The 20944-nt window shown below is 40.8% G+C and overlaps 1 protein-coding gene across 4 annotated transcripts in view; it reads left to right on the forward strand.

The window, feature by feature from the left end:
- Window positions 1–20944, forward strand: part of slc23a1 (solute carrier family 23 member 1) — a 178461-nt gene that overhangs the window by 149499 nt on the left and 8018 nt on the right. For all 4 annotated transcript variants that reach the window (XM_063053422.1, XM_063053425.1, XM_063053424.1 and 1 more), the window contains 3 exons: window positions 13647–13776; window positions 14468–14611; window positions 20658–20753. In XM_063053422.1, coding sequence (XP_062909492.1) covers window positions 13647–13776; window positions 14468–14611; window positions 20658–20753 — 370 coding nt within the window. The remainder of the gene's footprint in view (window positions 1–13646; window positions 13777–14467; window positions 14612–20657; window positions 20754–20944) is intronic.

Genomic DNA, 20944 nt, shown 5'->3' on the forward strand with positions numbered 1-20944 from the left:
TGACTATACACTTCCCGACACAGTATTCTATCTGCCCCCTCGTTACACATTCTCCTAATCTAAATCCTTCTGCAATCTCTCTGCCCATCCATCTATCTTCATATCATCTGCAAACTTTGCCACAAAGCCATCAATTTCATCATGCAAATTCATTGACATGCAACGTAAAAAGCGTTCCCAGCACAGACCCCTGTGGAACACCATTAGTCACCAGCAAGCAATCCAAAAAGGACCCCATTATTCCCAGTCTTTGCCTCCTGTCAATCAGCCAATGTTCTATCCATGCAAATAATTTTCCTGTCATACCATGGTCGCTTATCATTTTTAGCAGCCTAATGTGTGACATCTTGCCAAAGGCCTTCTGAAAATGCAAGTACACAACATCCACTGATTTGCCTTTATCTATCTTGCTTGTAATTTCCTCAAAAAATTCCAAAGATTTTCAGGAAACGTTTTCCTTTAAGGAAACCTTGCTCACTTTGGCCTATTTTGTCATGTGCCTCTGAGAACCCTGGAACCACATCCGTAATAATTGACTCCAAAATCTTCCCAACCACTGAGGTCAGACTAACTGCCCTATCATTTCCTTTCTTCTGCCTCCTTCCCTTCTTGCAATTTTCCTGTAGTCCAGAATCACGGAAGACTCTATTGATTATTGAAAGATCATTATTAGTGCCTCCATAACCTCTTCAGCTAAAACCCTGGGGTGTAGTCCATCTGGTCCTATCTACCTTCAGACCTTTCAGTTTCCCAAACACCATCTCCCTAGTAAAAGCAACTACACTCACTTCTGCCCCTTGACAAACCTAGCTACAAAGCCATCAATTCCATTATCCAAATTATTGATATACAGTATAATATGAAAAAAGCAGTCCTAAAATCTTGCACAGCTCCATAAGTCACTGGCAGCCAACCAGAAAAAAGAAAATAATTTTTAATAATAGACTAATTTGATGAGGTTTTGCATTTATTAAGTAGCATTATATTTACACACAGGTTGAGGAGATCACATTGAAGTGACTAAATTCTAATTGTGTCAAGCTACCTTGGTAACAATCTGGCAACTGGCGAAGTTCACTCCAGTAAATTTGCAAAGCTAACTAATTATTTTTAAGTTACCTTAATATACAACTTGAACCTACTGCAGCTTAAGACATCTCAACAGGATGTAAAATAATTACATATAAAGTCATCTCAATAGTAAAGTTCATTCATTAATGAATATGATCTCACCTTGTCATCACAAAGGAAATACTAGATTAATAACTTTCTTCTACATGAGAGCTTTGCATTCTGAGGAATCCCCAGTAGACAACATGTGATGAAGGCTGGAAATGGTCATCAAATATAGTTTTTGCCTAATAATGACACCTTTTAATATATATTATATTTGGGGCACCATACAGACATTCTAAATAGAGTAATTCAGCATAGAAACAGGCTCTTTGGCTCATCTCCTGCATGTAGACTGTGTTGCTCAGTGAGCTAGTTACATCTGTCAGCATTTTGCCTATGTCCTTCTAAACCTTTCCTATTCATGTACTTATCTAGATGGCATTTAACATCTGCTAGTCTGCCTGCCTCAACTATTATTTCTGGCAACTCATACACATCACCCTTTGTGTGAAGAAGCTGTCTCTTTTAAATCTCTTCCTTTTAATGTTAAGCCTATGCCTTGTTTTTAGTAGATCTTCCCTGGGGGAAAAATACTATACGTTTTCACCCTATCTAAGCCCTTCATGATCATATCTACCTCTAAGGGGTTGTCTCACAATCTCCTACCTTGTAGTGAATTAATTTTATTTTTTGAATTTAGTGACTTACAGCGCAGAGTAGCCCTTCTGGCCCTTCAAGCCACGCTGCCCAGCAATTCCCCAATTTAATCCTAGACTAATCATGGGGCAATTTATAATGACCAATTAACCTACCAACCCGTACGTCTTTGGAAAGTGGGAGGAAACCAACACGGTGATGGGAGAATGTACAGCAGTGGGAAATGAACCTGGGTCACTGGTACTGTAAAGCCTTGTGCTAACCACTATGCTACCATGTCGCCCCAAATTAAGTGCTCGATTATGCAACCTTTTCTTGTATCTCAGGCCCCCAAATCCAGACAATATCCTGGTAAACCTTTTCGACACTCTCCAATTTAAAACATTTTGCTACAACATGGAGACTAAATCTCTGCACATTGCTCCAAGCGCAGCCTCACTTGAATCTTTTATAACTGCATCATAATTTCCTATCTCCTATAGTCAGTGCCATGACTGATGAAGACCAGTTGTCAAAGGCCGCCTTCATCACCCTATCTACTTACGACAGCACTTTCAGTAAATTGTAATATTGATGTGACTTGGACACCTCTGAAGATTGAACAAACATGTTTATTCACCAGACTTCCATTTTTACTTCTCCACGCCCTGATGTCATACGCACTCTGACGCTACGAATATTCACACAATACATTACATCCCCATTCTCAAGATTTTTTTCTTTTTACAACACTGTGAATTACCAAAACAATGCCTCTAGGTATGCCCTTATGTAACAACCATGACTAAACTAAAAAAAAACTTACCTTGTACTGTATTTGGCATTGTATCTTACAATACTAACAGCAGTGTATTTTCTTTTACTAACATAGACTAATAAACCTTTTATTTCACACCTTGGAACTTATGACATGTGTGACTTTGCCACAAACTGTATGTCTAGTCTCTGTATCTTGCTGGAAGTTTGACTTGTCTCCCAGACCGTGTGTGATACAACTGTGACTGTGCTTGACCTTCATCCGTGTCAGTCTCTCGAGTGACCTCTGTGTCTTTGGGGTCTGCATCACTCTTGGTGTTGTTTGTTTCCATGTCTGTATCTGTGGAAATGTCCTGTGCATCTGTACTTGGAAACTCCCTCTCGTCTGTCTTCAGCAGATGCTTCCTGTTCCTCCTGTAGACTCTTCCATCCAGCGTGCAAACTATGAAGGATCTTGTTTGCTGATCTCTGTTCACAACCACAGCTGGTTGCCAAGTGTCTCCTCTCTGTATTCTGACATTTTCACCTGTATGCAGATCTGGCAACTGTCTTGTATGTCTGTCATAGTAGCTCTTTTGCTTTATTTGCTTGTACTTTTGCTTGTCATGCACGTGAGCATTACCTTCAGGAGTCAGTAGAGTTGTGGATGTTGGCAGTTTGGACTTCAGACGATGTCCCATCAACAGCTGCACAGGAGAGAACCCCACACCCTCAATCGGTGTGTTGCGGTATTCAAGCAGAGCAATGTAAGGGTCACCGTTGCTGCTATGTGCCTTCTTGAGCATGTTCTTGACAGTTTGTACAGTTCCCTTTGCTTGTCCATTAGACTGAGCGTGCCCTGGACTGGAAGTAACATGTTGAAATTCCCAGTTTCTGAGAACCCTCTGAACTCACCACTGGCATATTGTGGACCATTGTCACTAACGACAATATCTGGAACACCATGTCTTGTGAATGTCAACTTCATTGCGGCAATGACACCTCAACTGGACGTGTCACTTAACTTGGTGATCCCCGGATATTTTGAATAGTAGTCCACACAAAGCAGATATTCTGTACCACTGTAGTGAAAGAGATCTGTGCCAATCTTCTCCCGTGGCCTTCCTGGTAGTGGGTGGGGAAGCAGAGGCTCTCTTGGATTGCTGTTTTTGTTTTTGTTACAGACAGCACACTGAGACACAATGTCTTCTGTCTGAGTTGACATGCCTGGCCAATAGAGAATGTCTCTTGCTCTTTCCTTACATTTCACTATCCCCAGGTGTGACTGATGAATTCTGTTGAGCATTTCCTGTCTCATTTGGTTTGGTACAATGAGTTTTGCCGTTTTGAACATTAGTCCTGATGCATAGCTGATTTCCTCTTTAAATGTCCGGTATTTCTGCATTTCCTTTGGAACATCTTTCTGTTGGCCGTCAATGCATTGTAATGTCTCTCAGCATTTGCATTTCAGGATCATCTGCAGTCGCTTTCCTGAACATGTTCAACTTCTCCTCAGAGATGGGTAGCTGAGGTGTAACCCAGTTGACCTCCAGCTCTCTTCCTAGCAACTCTTGCTTTTGCTCTTTGAGGTAAGCACGGCTCAAAGCATCGGCGATGTACAGTTCTTTTCCTGGCTTATAGGTGACTGTGAGAGTGTACCTCTGTAGCCTGAGAAGCATCCTTTGCAGCCTCATAGGAGCTTGGTGGAGTGGCTTTTTGAAGATGCTCTCAAGTGGTTTGTGATCACTCTCAACCTGGATTTCTTTGCCATATACATATTGGTGGAACTTCTCACACCCATAAACTATGGCGAGTAATTCCTTCTCGATTTGAGCATATCGGCGTTGACAGTCCATAAGTGCTCATGATCCATACGCCACAGGCCTCCCATGTTGCAGTATAACAGCTCCTATTCCCTCCGAACTGGCATCCACAGACATCGTCACCGGTTTATTGACATCATAGAACTTGAGTGCTGGTGCATTGGTAACCAACTGCTTCAATGTGTCAAAACTTTTCTTTTGTTTGTCTTCCCAATGCCATTCAGTGTTGCTCTCTAGTAGCTTTCGGCGTGGAGCGCTGACCTCTGATAAGTTGGGAATGTATTTGGCAAGATAGTGTATCATGCCCATGAACCTCAATAGTTCTTGCTTGTCTTTGGGTGGTGGTAGCTGTACCACAGCTCTGACCTTTTCATCATCTGGTTTTAGCCCATCAGCACTGAGTACATGACCTATGTATTTGATCTCTGTAGTTCTGATCTTACATTTACTTTTGTTCAGTTTTAGTTTGTACTCACGTGCTCTCTCCAGGAGTCAGACTCTGATCATGTTCCTCAATTGTGCCACCCCATATCAGCAAATCATCAATGATATTGACCACCCCGTCCAGGCCTTCAATCATTTGTGCCACGGATCTCTGGAATACCTCTGATGCAGAAGAAATCCCAAGGGTAGACGCAGGAAACGATATCTCCCCATGTGCGTGTTGAATGTGCATAATTTGGAACTTTCTTCATCCAGCTTGATCTGCCAGAAACCTTGATTTGCGTCTAATACTGAAAAGTATTTCACATTAGGCATGTGGGAGACAACCTCTTCAACCGTGAGCAGCGGATAGTGCTCTCTTTTGATGGCTTGGTTGAGATCTTGTGGATCCATGCAAATCCTCGTCTTTTTTTCTGTGACCACTGTCACCATACTATTCACCCAGTCAGTCGGTTCCATTTGTCTTGTTATGACTCGCATCTGTTCCATTCTGTGTAGCTCCTCCACTATTTGATCCCTGAGAGCTACTGGAATCTTTCTCGGGGCATGCACGACTGGTGCAATAGTTGGATCAATCTGGATATGGAGTTTCCCTGGTAAACATCCTAATCCAGAAAACAAGTCATCAAAGTCTTTGAGAATGTCATTTTCTTTTTCAACACCATAGATTCGCTTCACCAGGCCTAGCTTTGTGCATGTTGCTTTGCCCAGTATTGCTGGAACATGTTGCTGTACTACTTCAAACTCGATCTTGTGTTATTGATCTTTGTACACACAGGTGAGTGCTTTTTGCCCAGTGGCGTCGTCTTGTGGCCAAAATATGCAACAATCTTGCAGGTGGATATTTCCAGTCTTCCTCTGATGTCCAGTGAGTTGAATTTTTCTGCTGACATTACATTGCATTTTGCCCCAGTGTCAAGCTTAAATGTCACATTCCACCTGTTTATTATCAGATCTTGAGTCCAATCATCTTCATCCTCTATCTCTTCATTGTCAATATTCTTGATGCAAACCTCCTGTTCCACTTCAACCGTGCCCGTGAACATGTCACTGTTGCCCTCACTCTGTTCCACAGCATGCATTTTCCTTGCATGCTCCTTCGATTGGCACACCTTTGCAAAGTGATTTCTTTTCTGGCATAACTTGCATGTCTGACCAAAGGCTGGACATTTTCTGTATCCAAGTTTATAACCACATCTGTTGCAGTTAACTTCCTTTTGATCATCCTGTGGAGCTGGCTTTGTCCTACTCTTGTCAATTTTCACAGTTTTTAGTTTGTGCACTTCAATCTCTTCATTGAGCACTTTAACCTGACTTGACGTGATCTCGCTGGCAAGGCAAACATCAATTGCCTTTTCTAATGTAAGATCCGCCTCTCTCAATAGCCTGCCTCTCACTCGATCATCCCGTATGCCGCACACAATCCTGTCACGTATTAAAGAGGCATGCAGTTGTCCAAACTCACAGTCTTTTGCCTTGCTGTTCAAATCTGTTACATAGGTGTCTATGGTCTCTATTGGTCCTTGAGCCCTCATGAAAAACCGGTGTCGGATGTACGGTAGGTTTTTTCTCGGTTCGCAGTAATCTTGAAACCTTTTCCTCAACACTTCAATTTTATCTTGCTCATCATCTTGGAGGACAAATGTGTTGCAAACCTTTATTGCCTCTTCTCTCATCACATGCAGAAACGTAGCACTTTGCACTTTCTCTGTCTTTTCAGTTATGCCACTAGCGGTGCAAAACAGCTCAAACTTCTGGATCCATATTTTCCAGTTCTCAGCAAGATTACCTTGTAGGTTTAAACTTGACGGTGGCTGTAACTGTGGCATCTTTTACGTGTCTTCTCTTCCTTTTTATTTTTCGCGATTTCTTCTGACACCGTGTAATATTGATGTGACGCGGACACTGCTGTAGATTGAACAACCACGTCTATTCACCAGACTTCCAATTTTACTTCTCCAGGTCTTGATGTGATACACCCTCTGACGCTACGATTACTCACACAATACATTACATAAATAACCAACAAAGAATGTTCCAAATTTGAGATGATACTTTGTAGAAATCTAGGACCAAGTCCATTTTAAAGTAAATGCTCTCCCATTCTTCAAAATACCTGATTGTTTAATTGCGTAATTAAGAAATTAACTGAAGCCATCAACTTTAATTCTAAGATGTTAGAGAGGCTAAATGTGCTAGAAATCTGGATCAACACAAAATTCTGGAGGAACTCAATGGATCAGGTAGCATCTGTGGAGGAGAATGAGCAATGGACATTTTGGGCAGAGATCCTCAGTCGTAATGAAGGGTCTTGGCTTGAAACATTAGCTATTCATTGTTACAGCAATGGAGCAGACCCATTCTGTCATAGTCCGCACTAACACGAACTGGAACTAATACCATCTGGCTTCACATTGTATTGCTGAAATCTTGCATGTTCAGGTGTGATTATTGCATCCATTTTCACCAAATCTCCACTGCCCCTATTCCATCCCAGGTGCCTGCCATTCAATATTATTAAACTTGCCTCTCACATCTCCTTAAACTTTTCCCCCTCTCACTTTATAGCTATGCGCTCTGGTATTTGACATTCCCAGCCTGGGAAAATGGGTTGTTTATGTGCCCTAATTCTGCCTTTGATCTTCTATTCTTCTTTCAGATCATCCTCTCAGTTTCTTACCTGCCAGATAAATCTATCCTAGTTTGTTCAACCTCTCCTTATAGCTAATACTCTCTTATCGAAGCAGCTTCCCTGCACCCTCTCCAAAGGCCCTTGATCCTTCCTCTAAGGTGATGACCAGATCTACAAACATTACTCCAAATGTGGCCTATCCAAATTCTTATATAGCTTATATAGTCATTGAAGACAAGCATGCTCTTCGCGATCTACTGGTTTCATCACTTTAGGAAGCTATGGACTAACACCCCAAGATTCCCCTGTACGACAGTGCTCTTAAGGATATTGCCATTTATTGTATGACTTCTTACATTTGACCTCCCAAAGTGCACAAATCCATGCTGATTATCTGTAATATCAGATTACTCCTAACTGTGTTTCTTAAAGGAACAGAACTGGCAACTCTCTCATCTTCTTGGGACCTTGCCTATGGCTAGAAGATGCAAAGATCTACATTAATGCTCCAGAAATTTTTTCCTGCCTCTGTCAGTAACCTGGAGTAGATCTCATCAGGCTCTGAGGACTTCTCAAGAGACCTAACACCACCTCCTTGATATCAACATGCCTTTACGTATTAGTATGCACCCCACACTGATTTCCCTATCCTCTAGATCCTCCTTACTGATACAAAGTATTCATTTGGTAGGTCACCCAGTTTTTCTGGGTCCAAGCATAAATTCCGTTCTTTGTACTTGAGTTGACCTACCTTTCCTTAATTCCTTATTCATCAAGGACACTTCATGGCTCTTTTTTGTAGCCATCTTGGTTCATTTTGAGCTCTTCACTGCTTTGTTATTCCTTACAGTCCCTATCTGATATCAGCTTCCATGTATAATGCCCTGGTTAGGATTTCTACTGCTATACAGTGAGGTATTTTACTTAGCAGTTCTCTGTAAAAGCAGCGTGCCCTGCTGGTAAACCATCAAATAAAACCAATGCATTAATCTATTCTTAAACACAAGATGACTATCTCTCCCTTAGAGCTCTCTACATCCACTCTATCTAGGCCTTTCAATAATCAATAGGTTTCAATGAGATCCCCCCATTCTTCTGAACCCAGTGAGTATAGACCCAGAGATGTCAAATGCTCCTCATATGTTAACCCTATCATTCCTTGGATCATTCTTCTAAACTTCCTCTGGACTTTCTCCAATACTAGCAAGTCCTTCCTTCGATAAGGGCCTAAAACTGCTCATAATACTCCAAGTGCAGTCTGACTCATGCCTCAGCATTACATCCTTGCACTTACATTCTAGTCCTCTTGAAATGAATGCTAACATTGCATATAGCCTCCTTACAACTGATTCAAACTGCAAGTTAACCTTTAGAGAAACCTGCACAAGAACACGCAAGTCCCTTTGCACCTCTGATTTTTGAATTGTCATCCTAGTTAAAAAGTAGTCTATGCCTTTATTCCTTCTACCAAAGTGCATGACCATAAATTTCCCTGTACTCTATTCCATCTGCCACTTCTTTCTCTATTCTCCCAATATGTCTAAGTCCTTTTGTAGACTCTCTACTTTCTCATCACTACCTGCCCCTCAGCCCATCTTTGTATTGTCTGCAAATCTGGCCACAAATCCATCAATACCACCAACCAAATCATTGACATATAACGTGAAAAACAGTCCCAACACCCACCTCTGTGGAACATCACTAATCACTGGCAGCCAATAACATGGGCTCCTATTTTGTAAAGCACCTTGTCCAAAGCCTTCTGAAAATTCAAGTACGCAACATCCACCAATTCTCCTTAGTCCATTCTGCTTGCCGTTTCCTCAAAGAATTCCAATAGATTTGTCAGTCAAGATTTTCCCTTAAGAAACCATGCTGACTTTGGCCTATTTTATTACGTGCTTCCAAGTACCCTAAATCCTAATCCTTAACAATTGAATCCAGTATCTTCCCAACCACTGGTTAGGCTCACTGGCCTATAATTTCCTTTCTTCTGCTCCCTTCCTTCTTAAAGTGTAGAGAGACATGTGCAAGTTTCTAGTCCTCCAGAAACATTCCAGGATCTACTGATTGTTATTTATTTAGAGACGCAGCCTTCCAGCCCTTCAAACCGCTCCATGCAACCCTCGACAAACCTGATTGACTCTAACCTAATCATGGGATAATTTACAATGACCATTTAGCCCTCCTGGTAGGAGGAAACTGGAGTACCTGGAGAAAACCCACACTTTCCAGAGGGAGGATGTACAGATTCCTTACAGTACTGCACCGGAATTGAACTCCAAACCCCAGAATTGAACTCCGAGCCCTACTGGTGAGAGTGTTTTGGTTTTGGCTGAAGATAAGGGGCCATGTTATTCAACTTAGGAATGTTCTGTCAGCTAATCAGGATGGTGGGATGGAGAGAAGGTACCAGAGAGAGTTGGGTGGAGAGAGATTTATGATCAATAATAGTCCTGTTGGTGGTCTTTTGGCGGGAGTTGTGGAGAAGAAAGGACCAGGGAAGGTGCCTGGAGGATCCTAACCAAAGGGAAGACTTTAATACAAGAAATGCATTGTGAGATGAAGGGGTCCAAGAACGGAAGTTCTACCTGTGATTGGTGATGAGAATTCAGCGCCACGAGTAAAGTAGTACACCCAACCACTACAGACATAAACACATTTAGACTGGTTTAACTGTAATGGGCCCTTTTGTTTTTATCCTTTTCATTTTTCTGTTAACTGTTTGATAAAGCTGAAATTGGTAACTATACTTTATTTGCAATTTTATGTTGTTGTACAATTTATTTCATGGTGACCGATAATTATGTATGGACAGTATTTACACTACATTCGCTCAAACCAAGCTTCCTTTAATTGAAATTCCTAACATTCCTGTTTGGTTGAACCCCAAACCATACCAAACCTAGACGTATATTGTTTAGAAAGATGCATTTCTCACTGTTGAATCACGTGGCTGTTAGCAAACACGTGGAAACCTGCAGATGCTGGAATTTCAAGCAACACACATAGAAATTGCTGGTGAACGCAGCAGGCCAGGCAGCATCTCTAGGAAGAGGTACAGTCGACGTTTCGGGCCGAGACCCTTTGTCAGGACTAACTGAAAGAAGAGCTAGTAAGAGATTTGAAAGTGGGAGGGGGAAGGGGAGATCTGAAATAATAGGAGAATACAGGAGGGGGAGGGATGGATCCAAGAACTGGACAGTTGATTGGCAACAGGGATATGAGAGGATCATGGGACAGGAGGCTTAGGGAGAAAGAAAAGGGGAAGGGGGAAAGCCCAGAAGATGGGCAAGGGGTGTAGTGAGAGGGACAGAGGGAGAAAAAGGAGAGAAAGAAAAAGAATGTGTGTATATAAATAAATAATGGATGGGGTACAAGGGGGAGGTGGGGCATTAGCAGAAGTTTGAGAAGTCAATGTTCATGCCATCAGGTTGGAGGCCACCCAGACGGAATATAAGGTGTTGTTCCTCCAACCTGAGTGTGGCTTCATCTTTACAGTAGAGGAGGCCGTGGATAGACATATCAGAATGGGAATGGGACGTGGAATTAAAATGTGTGGCCACTGGGAGATCCTGCTTTCTCCCAGAGAAAGCATTCTGATATGTCTATCCACGGCCTCCTCTACTGTAAAGATGAAGCCACACTCAGGTTGGAGGAACAACACCTTATATTCCGTCTGGGTAGCCTCCAACCTGATGGCATGAATATTGACTTCTCAAACTTCCGCTAATGCCCCACCTCCCCCTCCTACTCCATCTGTTATTTATTTATTTATTTATTTATTTATATACACATATTCCTTTTCTCTCTCTCCTTTTTCTCCCTCTGTCCCTCTCACTACACCCCTTGCCCATCCTCTGGGCTTTCCCCCTTCCCCTTTTCTTTCTCCCTAGGCCTCCTGTCCCATAATCCTCTCATATCCCTGTTGCCAATCAACTGTCCAGTTCTTGGATCCATCCCTCCCCCTCCTGTCTTCTCCTATCATTTCAGATCTCCCCCTCCCCCTCCCACTTTCAAATCTCTTACTAGCTCTTCTTTCAGTTAGTCATGACGAAGGGTCTGGGCCCAAAACGTCGACTGTACCTCTTCCTAGAGATGCTGCCTGGCCTGCTGCATTCACCAGCAACTCTTATGTGTGTGGCTGTTAGCAAAGTTAGATAACGACCCAAGCTGGCAAACAAACTCTGGTGAGGGAGTTACATGTGTATCTAGCTTTCATGCATTTAAGGTGAGAAAAGCCAAGTTCGAAGGAGATGTGAGTGCCTGGGGTTGTGGTGGATGCAAATGTAAGGACTTTCAAGAGGCTTTTAGATAGACGTGAGAATGTGTGTGAAATAGAAGGATATGGAATTTTGGTAAGCAGGAGAGATTAGTTCAGTTGGACATTTGATCTCTAATTAAATTAATTTGGTACAACATAGTGGGCCTAGGGGCTTTGTTCCTCTGCTGCAGTTTTCTATGTTCTAATCTTACTGTATACACTTCCTTTTCCATTGTAATTAAATTTAGTACAATGCTGCCAACAAAGTTTCCACAAACTTGCCATACTACTTTGCCTTCCTCCTGGAACATGCCAGTCCTGAATTATGACCAGCTGGTCTTTAAAGGACAGCCACAAGTCAAATACAGATTTGTTCAATAACAGACTCTCAAAAGCACCAACTTTGGTATAGTGCCCTGCACGGATGATCTAGATTATACATCCAAAGTTCTGAAGTGGAGCTTAAACCATAAGTGAATTCAAATTGAAGGTTTCCAATGAACCAAGCTACCATTTATGATTGTCATGAAACATACCTCTGCTTGTTGTGCCCAGACCAAATTGTACAACTACTGCATTGCACAAAATATAGTTTTACAAACTTCTTCCAAACTTATTAGACTACCATATTTTTATTGCCAAAAATTTTAGATTAATGGGAATTGAGAGAAAGGTAAGGGTGCAGAGAATTTTAGTTACATTTTGAGATACTCTGCTGCCTAACCAATTCTAAATTATGCTGTTAACATGGACTGCATGAAGCAAACCTTGTGTGAATTTATGTTTTCTCACATATTTGACCTAAGTTTAAGGTATTCTTTTCTATTGCTTTTCCTCCACTTTTGTTCATTCATTAATGATCACTGGCATGTAAGGAAGGTGAAAAGGTTGTTTATTTGAAATTAGTGTAAATATTTTGCTTATCATTGCATCAGGCAGAATGAATCTCACACTAACATTTTATTGAGAAGCTGTTCTTTAACTGGATTAGATTAGATTAGATTATGAGGACACACAGTCCTCTTTTATTGTCATTTAGTAATGCATGCATTAAGAAATGTTACAATTTGTTCCTCCAGAATGATATCGCAGAAACACGAGACAAACCATGACTAAAAAAAACTGACAAAAACCACATAATTATAACATATAGTTACAACAGTGCAAAGCAATACCGTAATTTGATGAAGAACAGACCATGGGCACGGTAAAAAAAAGTCTCAAAGTCTCTGGAAAGTCCCATCATCTCACGCAGACAGTTGAAGGGAGAAACCCTCCCTGCCATGAGCTTCCAGTGCTGCAAACTTGCCGATGCAGCATCCTGGAAGCACCCGACCACGGTCCGACTCTGAGTCCATCCGAAAACTTCGAGCCTCCGACCAGCCCTCCGACACTGAGCACCGAGCACAATCTCTGCCGAGCGCTTTGACCCCGGCCCCGGGAACAGGCAATAGGCAAAGCCGAGGATTTGGGGCCTTCCCCTGCAGAGATTCTCGATTGCACAGTAGCAATGGCAGCGAAGCAGGCATTTCAGAAGTTTCTCCAGATATTCCTCTGTGCTCCTTCATGTCTGTCTCCATCAAATCAGGATTGTGCATGGCACCTATTTAACAAATACGATATCATTTCGGAGCAGCTGCACGCGCTGCTTCGTGTCGCCATCTTCTCCTCCCCTCCAGATTATAGAGATTCTCCTATAACCTTAAAAGCATAGCTGAAATGTTGACTTTAACTGGGCAAACACCTTTTCAGTTCAAATTTATTCAGCCAGACTATTTAATGTAACATGCAAATATTCTTATTTGAAAACTTGAATACCTTCCATTGAAATCTTTATACTGGGTTTATTAAATTGAGGATTTGGTATTTTTTTCTGTTGGGAAGATTAATCTTGCTTTTTTGCAGGCAATCTTTATTAAACAAAGACACCAAGTTGCTGTTAACTCTTCTAAACCATGGTGTTTTGGTTCCCTAGGTTGGTAGCAGACGAGTGGTTCAGTATGGTGCAATAATTATGTTGGTCTTGGGGACTGTGGGAAAGTTCACCGCCCTGTTTGCCTCACTCCCAGATCCCATCCTTGGTGGCATGTTTTGCACTTTATTCGGTAAGAGGAAGCCTCCAATATGTAAATCAATCTATTTATATTACTTCAAGGAAAGTGATTCACATTTTTCCCCCAGAGATACATTACTCTGCAGGTTTTGATATGCTTCCTTGATTTTACCAACAAGTTAAATACTGTTTTGTCTTTGGCAATATTGACGCAGTGATATAATCATATGTTTTATCTTTCTACTGATCTCTATAGTGATGATAATTACGTACATATTTGTGCATGCTGAAATGCTGTGTGGAGTTGTTTTTCCATAAACAAAAACATTTGTCTATTTACATTTTAACCTTCCATGAACTCCTATTGCCTGTCAAGTCATTATTGGCTGGATGGGCCTTCAAGTTATATTTCTGCATCTACTATTGTTTTGATGGAAGACCTATTATTTTTAAACCAAGGTTTTCCAAGCTCATATGTAAATGACTCCTCATTGAAACCACTTGATATATGGTAAATAAAACTCCTTGTGTCTGTTTTCATTGTGGGTGCATACTGGCTTTATTGCCTTGCACTTCCCACATCTTTTTTTAAATGTTAACGGAGTTCCAGCTGAGCCTTGTCAACAAATTCAACCAAACATGGCGGGTGCAAAATACTTTGTTAATTACCTGTTCTAGTCATCTTGCATTTTGGAATATTTAGAATAAATTTTAATTTGAAATTGTCACTGCCTTATTTTCAGGAATGATCACAGCTGTTGGACTTTCCAACCTTCAGTTTGTAGATATGAATTCCTCCCGCAATCTCTTTATTTTGGGATTCTCCATGTTTTTTGGCATAACATTACCAAGTTATTTGGATGAAAACCCAAATGCCATTGATACAGGTAAGCCAACTTTTGCAAATAAATGGAGGATTCAACTAAAATCATGATAGACATAGTGAAAAATCCAATTTCTACAACAACAGGTTTCCTTCATGACTAATCACTTGAGCACATTTACTCTTCTAAAGTTGCAACTACATCATTTACTTCCAGCTGAGAAGACAGATGGGATTTTGGCTTAATGTCAGATCTGAAATACACTAATGCAGTTCTTCCTTAGTTAAGCAAATGATTTCTGCAAGAATTATCTGATGTTTTGTAATATTGATAGATTTATTGATCTCTGGCAGCCTTTGCAAAAGGGCATTTTCAGTTTCAGATCAATGAAGTGCATTGAAAAAAAATCATTGCAGACGAGAAGCAACTAGTATTTAAAAGCATTAGCCTTTTAGCTTGTAAATGTAAGTGAAATGAACTTGCATTGATTGTGAGTGTCTGGCATATCTATTTAAAGTATCATTTAGAACTTGCCTTATTTTTTTTCATCTTCTCCAATGAGACAATTGCGACCTTTTCATGTCTTTAGCAGCCCTGCTCTTGTTTTATGAAAGGTCATTAGCATTTCTCTCCCCACAGATGTTATTTGACCTGCTGATTACCCCTCCAGCATTATGTTTTCATTTCATCTCTCATGTCCTTACTGTGTTACTGAGAATGAAACTTGTAATTTCATACTTCCAAGCAAATGATATTGATTGCCTATTCTTGCGCCACTTTATATTAGGAATCTATCATTATCAGTGAGCCTATATTAGTTAATTAGAATGTCACCATGGATTGTGAGAAATGTATCCATACCTAATAGATTTTCTTTTGATGAGGGTAGTAATATCATAAAAGGGAGTTTCTAGAAGGCATTTCAAATTAGAAAAAAGTTAATAGCAAACATAGGGTTGTATAGAATTACATTCTGATTTTGGAGAGTGAAGTACAATCTAATCAGACAACTAAACAGCATCAGAAGATTTGAGATGTAATTCATGTACTGAGTTCCAGGTCCAAGTGAAATGAGAAATTAATTTTCAGCAGGTTATCCTGTCCATCATGTTTAGCTCTCCTGAGGTCCTGAAAATAGCTAACAAAAATTTAAAATGTTTGATCTGGAATTTAGTCTATGGAAGGCGGTCAATATTTGCATCCACTGAGATGTGCTATCATGGCGTGGGAAGTGATCACATTGGTTCTCTGGGTCTTACCACGCATCTCAAGATGGATAGTTAGTGCTGGATGTAATAGTGTGTGACAGTTCCCTGGTGGATGTTAGCTTAACCTCAGTACACTATTAATAAACTGTAAGTCAAGTTGACTGAAATTGTGATTTTGTGTCTATTATGGAGGTGAAAAATTGAATAGTTTCCCATTCATCCTGTAGATTATCTCACCATAAAAATGGAAGCCCAACTAGACCTTTAAGCCCCTTGATTCTGCTTTATCATTGAATAATATCATAGCTGATCTTCTACCTCAATGCCAAATCCATGCCTCATGCCCTGTATCATGATTCATCTAATATTTGCACACGTAGCGCGCAGGCTGAATGGTGTAGGGACTCACCCTGGTGCTTGTGAACCGGATCCCCAGCTATGGGTAAATAGCCCCACTGCCTTGTGGGCAGCCTCGGGAGAGACAAAGGCTACGGGAGTAAACCCAGACAGAAAATCCGGAGTGGAACCTCTAAGGCCGCTGGATGCCATTGAACATCCTTCCGGCAGCTCCTGCAGCATGGCTGGTGCCAAGGGTATTGCTTCATAAGCTTTCCTTTGGACTACACTGGTGGTGAGGGTGAGAGGGAGATCTTGCTGACTGGGCATCTCAGGATCTCCATACCTTCCACCCAGATTTGTAATGATGATCATCATCACTCATACAGATGGATGCCAACCAACCAATATATAGAAATCTTCTGATTTTTATTTTAGAATGCAATCAATGACTAAGATCAATGACTAACATTTCTCTGTACTTCCACCCAATACTCTTCCAACAGGAGAGAGTTGAACAAGGAAGTAAAGAATTAAGAGTAAATTAACGGGAAAATACCTTTCCACTATCTATTCTACTGAATCTCATTAATGGAGTTTGTAATGGAGTACTACTTTAATCAGAAGTAAGGAGGTCATTGATGGCACAAAGTCATTGATGAAATGGCTGAAGGAACTTGGACTTTGGTTATTCTGTTGTGTAACACCTGCAGGGAATACCAGGGGCTTAGATAATTTACTTCTAACCTTGGTCATTATGTGGGATCTAATACAGCCATGAGAATGCTTTCCTCATGATTCCCATTAGCTTCTTCACTCTTCCTTTCCAGTCCTGAAGAAGGTTCTCGGCCTAAAAGGTTGACTTTTTATTCCTTTCCATTGGTGCTGCCTGGCCTGCTGAATTCCTCCAGCATTTTGTGTGTGTTGCTCTGGAATTTTAGCATCAGCAGAATCTCTTGTGTTTATTCTAAAGCACATTCATATTTAAGTGTGTTTCTACCACCCTTTTCAGGTTGTAAATTCCAGACCCCCTTTAACCCTCTGGGGAGGTGGGAATGCATTCTTCACCTCCATTCTAATCCTTCTACCAATTACTGTAAATTTATAGCTATTGGTTTGGGAAATAGGTCCCTCCTACGCAATCACTCATTAATATTATACACCTCAATTAAACCTTCCCCGAACCAGCTTTTCTCAATTGAAACCATTCTAGCCTATCCAATTCTTCAACATTGCAATCTAGAAGACTTTAGAAATGTCCTGAATGATCTCCTCTGCACCCTCGAATGCAGTAACCTTTTTCCTGTTATGTGGTGACTAGATGCCATGTTTTCTCAACACCTTTAGTCATCTGCCCTATTTCCTTTAACAATCTGTAGATGTGTTAACCAAGCTCCATCTATTCCTCTATAGAATTAAACTTTGTTGTACTTATCGCATATTCCTTTGCCATGTTTTCCTTCTTAAATACATTACCTTGCCCTTCCCTAAATAACATTTGGTTTGCTAATTTTTTGTCCTCTGTCAATGATACGAGTATTTTTAAATATTATCTGCACACTGCATTTTAAATCAAAGGCAATATTAATTAAGTCATAAAATTACCAAATGGAGGATATCTGAAGGAACCCCCTACATCCCTCAACAGACACAATCTTTTGGTCCCCAAAAACACCTGGGTTCTGTTACCTTTTGTTTCTTGCTATATGGCTACTTTTTTTTTTACCCAGTTTGCCTCTCTCCCTTGGATCTCCTGAGCTTTATTTTTGTCAGTAGTCTATCATGCAAAATCTTTTCATAAGCCTTACTGAGTCTATGCAGCCTAGATAAAAAAAATAATTCATTTGTCAGAACCAACTTTTTGCACATAAATGCTGACAATGTTGTTTGTAAATTAAGGTTTATACTCTCCTTTAGATTTTACTCCAGTGATCTATCTAGCACCACAAATTATTGTCTGGCCTGATGGCCCTGTCCCACAGCCAAAGTGTTAGCAACACAGAGGCAGGTTACGCATTAACCACCGTATTAAGCTATTTTGTATTATCTTATCAATAATACCTTTAGTTCTGCCCATCCCTTCCCCCACCTTCTCTGCTATTGGAAGCTAACTTGTTCTCCATTTGGGAGAGATTTCAGACATGTTGATTCTCTTTCCACAAATGCAGCCTGAGCTGCTCAGCATTACTAGCATTTTCCGCCTGTATACAAAAAAAAGTCCTATAATTTAGTTGATTTCTTTCCCCTTTTTGGGGCACTGGTGCAATTTTGTCATTTGACAGTTACCCTGCAATAATTTCATCATTCTCCTCTCTTAGGACATGCTTTTAGAATTCTTAGAATAACTAATTAGATTTAGTTAGACTTAGAATTAACATAACTCATAGAACTCTCTTAGAAAAGGCCCTTTGGACTACTACACCTGCGTTGACTGTGATACCAATTTAAATTAATCCCATCTTTCTGCACATGGTCTATTTCCCTCCATTCCCTGGCTTTTCATGTTCCTGTCTAAATACCTCTTAAATTCAGATTCAGATTTATTTATCACATGTGCCTTGAAACATACAGTGAAATGCATGATTTGTGTGAACAACCAACACACTCAAGGACGTGCTGGCGGCAGTCGAGACACAAGCGTCGCAGCACCTTCCAGCACCAACATAGCATGCTCATAGTGATCAGCAGAAGAACACAAGTGACAAGAGCAAAACAAGATGACAATGGCAAAACAAGTCCCCTTTCCACCCATCCACCCCATCTCACACACACACTGACTGGTCTCCAGCCCCAGGACAGTCTGCCCCTGAGTCTCCAGTCCTTAGCTCCAGAGCTTCACAATCATGGACATCAGGCCTCCAACTTTGGACTTCACACAGGACTTTCCAATCATGGGTTTGACCTTTGGGCCTTGATTTAAAGACCTGCATGGACCTCTAACTCCAGTGGCCCAGACCATCATGACTTTTACAGGCGTCTAACTTTGGTCTTTGACCAACCTTCAGGTGTACCTTCAATCTCGCCATACTCTGGGCTTCACCATTTGGCTTTGCCCTCCAGACTTCATCTATAGTGGACCCCAGGACTCACTGATTATGAGTTTGATCTTTGGGCCTCAACTTTTGGTCTCTGATGGACTGCAGACCTTGGAAACCTTAGGAGACACTGGCCTTCTTGGCTCTTGCCCATAAGGACCTTCAAACCAGGACTGAGACTCACTAACCTGAGAAACAGCTGGATCCCTCAGTACTATACGAGCAAATCTCTGGGATTGCTTATGTTCACCCGTGGAGCACCCTAGACTTGAACTCTTGCCAAGACTTCTTAAAATTTACTGCCCCTGTCTTCTAATTCCTGTCCTAAAACTCTGACCCTAACTCCCCACACCTACCCCAAAACAATCCCCAGAAACCTTAGAAAGACAACTATGTCTGAGCTATGACACTGCAGCTCAGTGCCAACGTGATTTTCATTGTTCCATCTAATTGTGTAGTAAGTGTGAAGGCAAACTCAGTTAAGCACCCTATCTACATCCTTCTCCTCCTCCTCCTCCTCCTCCTCCTCTTTCTCTCTTGTACGGGTTACCATCTTGGTCTCTAACAGGCCTATTGTTATCCCTTTGCTTTTATATGTAATTATAAAACATGAATTAATATATTGCTGGGTGAAAAAAGGGCAATTAAATGTTTAAGAGAGCAAATAGCATTGCTCGACCTAAGCATGTAAACATTTGTAACACCATGGTTTACCTGAATTGCAGTTGAACCTTTGCAAGCCCAGTTAGCAGCATGGTCAAATGGCACCAGTCCACTTCTCCTCAAATGGGTATTGATTTTAAAGAAATCAGGTGGAGAGCTATAAAGTGGGTTCAAGTCTAGGGTGCTCCTGTTGTGCAAATTGGCATTTAGCAAAGACTCACCAGCAGAAACTTAAATAAAATTATTCTTTGTGGGAAGTAATCGGATAAAAGTATGTGAATGTGAAATGAGATAAGGAAAATAAATCCTCACAATGCATTTTAGATGATTTTCTAATGCTTGTTAAAATTAAATTTCCCTAACATCTCGCTTTAAATTTTTGAGTTATCAGAATGACTGCATCAACTAGTTTCTGTCCTGAGAATATTTTAGTACACATGACATGCCCCTGTTGGAATAGTTTTATTATTTGGTATATTTGTTTTTTTAAAGGGCTTTACTTTTAATCCAATAATAATGTCGGTCCAAGGCTGTAATAATGATTTGCATGGAGATGAAAATAACTAAAGTTAATTAGTTTTTACTGGCATTGTGTAAACTGTTCTAAAAATCAAGCAACATGATTTGACTGCTGCTCTAAACCCAGTCCAACCAATACATTACTTTTCCAATGTTGTTTAATTCTGACCTTCTAGTTAATCATGCAGTTGGCCTCCAGAAGATTATCAACTTTTTTTTATGTTGAAAAAAAATCACTCCTTCAACTTGCTAGCACAGCATACATCCACCCCCTTCCCTGGTCTATTTTAGTGACTTATCCTTCAAATGATTTATAAAATCCTTGATTAACTTTTTTCTCTTTCATAGGTATTCCAGAAGTTAATCAGGTTTTGACTGTCTTGTTGACAACAGAAATGTTTGTTGGAGGTTGCCTTGCTTTCATATTAGATAACACCATTCCAGGTAGGTGGGTTTATATTTGACTGAATACTACTTAACATTTTAAAACAACATATAGTACATAGAATAATAAACAGCAGAAAGTCTGCAGATGCTGGAAACCCAAAGCAACCCCTACAAAATGCTGGAGGAACTCAGCAGGTCAGGCAGCATCTATGGAAATGAATGAACAGTCGACATTGTGGGCCAAGATA

This window comes from Mobula hypostoma, chromosome 7, assembly GCF_963921235.1.
Source record: "Mobula hypostoma chromosome 7, sMobHyp1.1, whole genome shotgun sequence".
Taxonomy (NCBI): domain Eukaryota; kingdom Metazoa; phylum Chordata; class Chondrichthyes; order Myliobatiformes; family Myliobatidae; genus Mobula; species Mobula hypostoma.